This window comes from Centruroides sculpturatus, unplaced genomic scaffold, assembly GCF_000671375.1.
Source record: "Centruroides sculpturatus isolate CEXI.00-Female unplaced genomic scaffold, Cexi_2.0 scaffold58, whole genome shotgun sequence".
Taxonomy (NCBI): domain Eukaryota; kingdom Metazoa; phylum Arthropoda; class Arachnida; order Scorpiones; family Buthidae; genus Centruroides; species Centruroides sculpturatus.
In genome coordinates, this window is record NW_019384407.1 from 826,203 (window position 1) to 833,271 (window position 7,069).

The window sequence follows — 7,069 nt, forward strand, 5'->3', positions numbered from 1 at the left end:
GAGTTTTGCAATATATTAAATTCCCATTAATGGTAAAACTATAATACAAAGGAAATTTTAATAAATATAAAATTAATTTGTTATAAAAATTCATCCAATTTAAGATATTGTTTCTATGAAAACAATGAGCATCCAATAAAGACAAGTAAGTCAAGGAATCGAAGAAATATCGGAATTGCCTATTGTTATTATTGAAGTTTTTTTTTTCTTCTGTGTTTTGTTTTTCAATTTATCTTATTGTTAACTTATACATGTGACCTCATATCTTGTCATAATACATTAGAAAAGAACACACATCTCAATATAAGAGAGATTTATGTAATGTTGCTGTTGTTATATCGAGGAAAATAATGTTAATAAACTGCAATAAACATGATTAATTAGCGTTAAAGCGAGACATGCGACAGAAATTTAAACTGAGAATACTTTATTCTTTATATCTTATCTTAATATAGTAGAAAACAGCATTCATTTCAATACAAGAGAGGTTTATACAATGGTTATTATTTTCCTCAAGATAACAACAACAATAATAATAATAATGGCGCAAAATGCAATTAACTAGCGTTAAATCGAGGCATGTGACAGAAATTTAAATTAAGAATAATTTATTCCTCGCGTAATATAATTGAAAACAACACACCTGAATACGGGAGAGGTTTATACAGTGTTGTTGTTGTTATATCGAGGAAAAAAATTATAATAGAGCTAAATAAAAGGCATTAAAGCAAATATGTAACACAAATTTAAATAGAAAAACACTTTATTATTCTTACCTCATCATAACACAAGTAGAAAACAGCACACATATCTCGATAAAGGTAAACGTTTAGTCAGTGTTATTGTCGTTACATCGAGGAAAATAATAACGTTAAAAAATGATAAATGGCACTAAATACAATTAATTAGCGTTAAAGCAAAACATGTGACATAAACGTAAGTTGAAAAATACTTTATTCCTTGACTAAGTTGAAGGATGAGCTGTCTGTTTAGGTTAGTCGATAGAAAGGTGTTTTTAAAGATAGCCATTTTTATAAGCATTGTAACTGATGGATTGAAATATAGAAGAAGAAACTAGAAGTTAGTTACGACAAGAAATGAAACAATAGGACACGTTAGATTAAGTTAAACTTTTCTTCCAGATATAATTGGAAGATTATCAGTTTAAAAAAAAAGGGGGGATACTAAAAGTTATTATCGGTTGTATACGAGTGGAAAAAAGAAGGAGCAAAGATTGCAAAGACTGCAAAGACAAGCAATGTTTCGATCGGTGGTGATGTGGGAGTCCTATCAGATATCTGTTATTGTGTATCTTGACATCTCAATTTAATTTCTGTCAATGGATATCGCAAACTTTATCCAGATATAGAGTTCTGATAGATGACTGAAAACTGTTGGTTCACATGCAACTGTTTACCTCCCACAGGATCTCGTAGAAGAGGATAATTGCTTATTTAAAATGATTGAAACTAAGATAAAACGTTCTTGGTAACTAAATTGGTTGTTACAGTGACAAATTTCAGCTGTGTTGTGATGAATCGTTAAGTGTGGCATACGAAAAATAAGTTTATTGTATTATTAAATTTGACCATAAACAATTTTAGGAAGAGAAGGAGGAGGAGGAGGAGGAGGAGGAAAATATCACTTGTTGATTAGGAGAATAATAATAATAAATCGGTAAATGATTGAGACTAAGACAAAACGTTCTTAGTATCTAAATTGGTTGTTACAGTGACAAATTTCAGCTGTGTTGTGATGAATTGTTAAGTATGGCCATACAGAAAATACTTTTCTAGTATTATTAAATCTGATCATAAACAATTTTTGATTAATGTATAGGTTTGAAGAGGAAGGAGGAGAAAGAGGAAGAAGAGGAAAAATATTGCTTGTTGATTAGGAGAATAATAATAAATCACTAATTGATTGAAACTAAGATAAAACGTTCTTAGTATCTAAATTGGTTGTTACAGTGACAAATCTCAGATGTGTCGTGATGAATTGCTAAGTGTGGAATACAGAAAATACGTTTCTAGTATTATTATATTTATATATTTTTTTCTTTTTCTTCTTCTTCTTCTTCCTCCTCCTCCTCCTCCTTCTCTCTTATCCTATGCACAAATAATGCACAAACAATTTTTGATTTATGCATAGGTTAAGAGAGTAGGAAGAGGATGAGGAAAAACAATCACTTGTTGATTAGGAGAATAATAATAAATCACTAATTCATTAAGCATTAGAAAAACTATGTGGATTATACAAATTAATCACTAAACTCAATCAGTATTTTGTTAATTAATTACTCAGTGGAGCTCAAAAAGCATTGATTAATTACTAAGGATGATGTAGGGGAGAGAAAAAAAAACAAATAAAAAAAATTGCAGGAACTGATTCATTACGGAAAAAGCCTCGAAATAGCATTTTTGTTAGAATAAGGTACAAATTGATTGTGTAAATAATTCTAGCTTTACTCAGATGGTTGTGACTTTTGCCTTTCTTGGAAGAGAGAACTAAATACGAGGGATTATCAGACACAGTCAAAGCTATTTGATCTGTCAATAAGGGATTAAAGTTAATCCGCGAATAGCGGATAATAGTGCGGAGTTTGTCAGGTCGTGTTGGTGTAACCATTAGTTATCTTAGATCCTGTACACCTTCTGATTCTCTCTGATTATTTTTATAAATGATTTCTAGATACCTACTTTAAGTGGAAAAATGGAATTTTGAATCTATTTTTGTCCCTTTCCATCCGGGAGAAGATGGGAAAAATCTTTTTTTTTTTTTTTTTTTAAGACTTAAAAATTACAGTAGAGAAGCTTCTAAAATGATTTTTGAGCTCTTCAATATTCGAAATTTACGGAAAAAATATTAACTTAACGATTAAAATAATAGTCTAATAATTATATCTAAATATATAAAATTGCTTGTCCTGACTGACTCACTCATTCATTCACTGATTCATCATCGCCCAGAGCAAACCGCTTAACCTAAAGAGGTGAAATTTGGTACACAGTTAGGGTACGTCATGGAAACGCACACTAAGAAAGGATTTTTCGAAATTCCAACGCGGGGGGGTGAGGGGGAGCATTAAGTCTTAACCGGAAAAACGGCTTCTACTGCGCTATTTTAGATGCGATTTTTTGTTTNAAAATGTTGAGTTTACGAACAATTTCGCATTATTATTAATGTATATTTTGGCGTTATTTTATTAATTATATTTATAAATATTCTTTTGTTTATTTTCCTTTATTATTTATTATTTTTTTCGTGTGGTTAAATTTCACTAAGCATTTTAAAACGCCCATTAACGAATTTAAAAATTCAAATATGCCGTTAAACCAATCGCGTCCGTTCACCTATCGACGTCATCCGATTATAAACCAATCGGATGCCAGGTTTAAAAAAAGAAAAGAAAAAAAAAGAGTAGCGGAATACGGAGCGATGTCGTTTAATCATGCCGAAAACGCTTTAAAATAAAGTCGAGCGGAGCATTTTATGTACAATCGTAAACTGTACATAAATTATACAAACGAAATTCGGTATAAAAGCGTTTATATTAAAAAAAATCAAACAAGATATAGACAATGTAATTGATACGCTCTATTTATTACAACGGCTAAATGGATCATAAAAAAAAAAGAGGGAGGAGGAGAAACGCATGCGCCGGTGTTCAAAACCATTCTTTTGTCAGTGTATTTCCCCAACTGAGAAAGCGGTAACAATATACTTTTATTAAACACCGGGGGAAATTAATTAAAACGAGGGGTCTGGTAGTCATAGTAACGATGTTTATACGGCCGAGGGATGGGGAGCTATGTCAACAGCATCTATCTGTGCGAAGGTTGTTTTCTTAGTCCTGTCCAGATCAAACAGGCTTGGAGCGACGGATGAAGACGTTCATAAGCCGGGATCTAGTGTAAACACAGAGAGGGGGGACACACGAAGCTGATTGTCTCCATAGCAACGGACTGTAAACTCACCATCGGAGAGATGGATGACGATGTCACCTGGCTAAGGAGACCGCCGGATTAATCCGTATCTTTTTTTTCTCTCCCCCCCCGGTCTTTTCTCAGATTGTCGATCGCGTGCGTTTATGGAAGGGAAGGGTGTGGTTGGTGCGAGTCTCACCTGCCCCATCGGCAGTAAGCAGAGTCGATTAGTGGCTCTGCCACACGCAATTCACCTCAAATTGTCAACCGACATGCGACATCCACGCACCTAAAGTCGGTATCAATACGATAAGTCACTTATAGGTGGATCTGTAGTCGTTCAATCGCATGGCTGTCGACGAGGAGTGGAAACTATGATTTATTGACATCCAGGGATCTACAAACCGTCGATCACACGCAGTTCTTTCCACCGTTTTTTCCCGCCGTTTTCGCAATTCGCACGTACAGTACACTGTACGGTTCGGTAGGTGACGTCATACGAGCGGCCGTTCAATCCGTCGCGTTGTAGTACTGTACTTCGGCGCGATGCACGCGACAATCCGATACACCTGTCTACATTCCAGAATAAGTGCTTTTGTGTAACGTTGCAATTTTTTGGTCCCTTTTTTCTCTCTCTCTAGTCTTCCTCAAAATGAAATAACTTCTATCTAAATGTTTACACACCGGACAAGTGAGAGTTGGATAAAATAAAAACCGTAACTTTTTCGCCATTTTTGTTAGTGTTCCTATTGTTAAAAGATGTATTTCCATCCAAAAAGAAAGAAAGAAAAGAAAAAAACTTTCATTTTCTACCACACTTTTGTACTCGTTTAACGCGGTAAGCACGTAGACCTCGTTAACAATTTTACTAGCAAAAGGTTTTCGAAATTTATTAATTATGAGGTAAACCCGTATTTTCTTCGAATTTATATTTTATTCATTTTGGCTATTAGCGTGAGGTACGGTCGCTTATAAATATTACAGATAAATTCCCCTTTAATTGAGTAACTTAAAAATGACTTGTCAAAATGAACGCAACCCAAAACATAATTTAGAGGCACGAAACCTCGTCTCTTCTAAGCAACGTTTGTGTGGAATTAAATCACATCGGTAAAATGCCAACAAAATTGACTTTTTTTAAAAGCATTTTTCCATATTTTTATACTCGGTTGAACTAATTTAAATAAATAAAAAAAATGTCTGGTGAGGAGGAGGAGAAACGATACTAAGTTGATGAGCTGTTAAATAGATTAGAAAGCCGACTAATTTATAAATAGGAAAACCTGACTTAAAAATTTTCTATAAAAATAATATATAATTAATATAATTAATAATAATTAACAAATTAAGTAATTGTGAAGAAATGATGCGGGTGGACAGGTAAGCGTATAGGTATCAAGAAATGACTCAACCTAACGGTATTGATTGCCGTCTATAGCAATGTGGGGGATGAAAAGAGATCCCACGCTTGTCACGACAAATCCCACGTGTAATCATGTGATGCGGGGCGGGTCTACTAGAAGAAATTGTGATCGATCACATACAAGGGTCGGGCAGTAGATAGTTGCCCTGCTGACAACAACAACAAAAAAAGAGTGACAACATAAATTGGAAATGATGTACTGTAACATCGTCTTGGAATATTTCTGATCAAAAACCCGAAAACCTTTATCAAAATGTAAGTTATTTCATAACTAATCAAAAGACGAGTTTCTTCTTAACCGCGTAAAGCCCGACAATAACTCTGTCTTGGCAAATTACATCCTACTTTTGGCTTTTAGTAGCGCAATACGTTCCCATTAAAAAGTGCACCGGTGAAAAGTTTGGTTACAGGATAGCGAAACCTCATTAAACTGTCAATAAAACCATCTGGACGGTCAGTACATATATAAGTTGGTGGTTGCTTCTTCTTTTTTCCTATTATTATTATTATTTTTTTTTTATACAATGATTTAATATTTCAACCCCACCTCAGACACCATTTCCTAATGAATATTTTATTATTAAACTTATTTACTACGCGTACAGAATACTAATTTGTTTTTATCTCTCAAATATTTATAAATTATTCGTATCTATGAGAAAAATCCATACGTGCATCATCGTATTATTATTATTATTATTATTTTTCGTTAAAATATAATAACATATAGAAAAATTTTTAAACTATTTATTAAAAATATATCATCTCGACTATTCGTTTTAATTAATTAAATTAAAGGAACGAATATATTTTTTTTCCCTCAATTTCTTAATTACCATTAAGTTCTAGAATAATTATAATTAAGAAATTTACAATATAAACAATTATTTTTTTATTAAAAAAAACGAATAGTTAGAATAGTTATAAAATTAATTAATTAATTATTTTGTTTATATAGAAAAATTTCTTCCAGGAAATTACAAATTGTAAGAAGTTGCGCGCGCGGGAGTTGCATTTTTATTTATTTATTTTATTTTATTTTATTTTATTTTATTTTTTGGAGGGTTTAAAAAAATATATAATAATTGTCAACTTACATTGTATGAAAATAGCACATGCCACGAAGTATGCCCACATTTTTGAATCTGCTATCCTGGTGATGCCCGTCACCGTTCAACACACAACTAAGCTAGCTTGTCTGTACTACGTTGTGACAGACTTCCAAACATGTACTTTACAACTAACAGCAGCGCCATCAAGTGAGAGAATTGCTTATTACTTTCTGCCTTCTTCTGTACTTTAACAGAGCAATTGATCACACACACACACATACACATATATATAAAATCCCCAAATTAAGCTTTCGGGATTTTTTTCTTGATTTTTTTTCTCCCCTTAATAAGAAAGAAAATTAATAATTTTTTTTTCTTTACTTCTTTAAACATTTAAAAAAATTATATTTATTAATTTCGAATTTAACCGTAATAATAAAATTTTTTGGTAATAAATAATGTAAATTTATTTTTTAACTCCTTGATAAATTTGTCTGTTTGGAGATGAATAATGTAAAATGCTTTTCTTTTTTTTTTCTTTCTTTATGTAGTTAAATGAAGTGTAATTTTATTTTTATTGTGGGTAATTATATGAGGTACGAATCTAATTATTGACATATGACTCATCAAAACCATCGTGTTTGGTGAAATCTGACTCATAAATGCAC

The 7,069-nt window shown here is 32.2% G+C and overlaps 1 protein-coding gene across 1 annotated transcript in view; it reads right to left on the bottom strand.

Annotated features, from left to right (window-relative positions):
• LOC111618898 overlaps window positions 1–6,530 on the bottom strand; it is a 60,735-nt gene extending 54,205 nt beyond the window's left edge. Inside the window, exon 1 of the mRNA XM_023360523.1 lies at window positions 6,447–6,530. Coding sequence (XP_023216291.1) covers window positions 6,447–6,486 — 40 coding nt within the window. The 5' untranslated portion in view covers window positions 6,487–6,530. The remainder of the gene's footprint in view (window positions 1–6,446) is intronic.
• Between the last annotated feature and the right edge of the window lie 539 nt (window positions 6,531–7,069).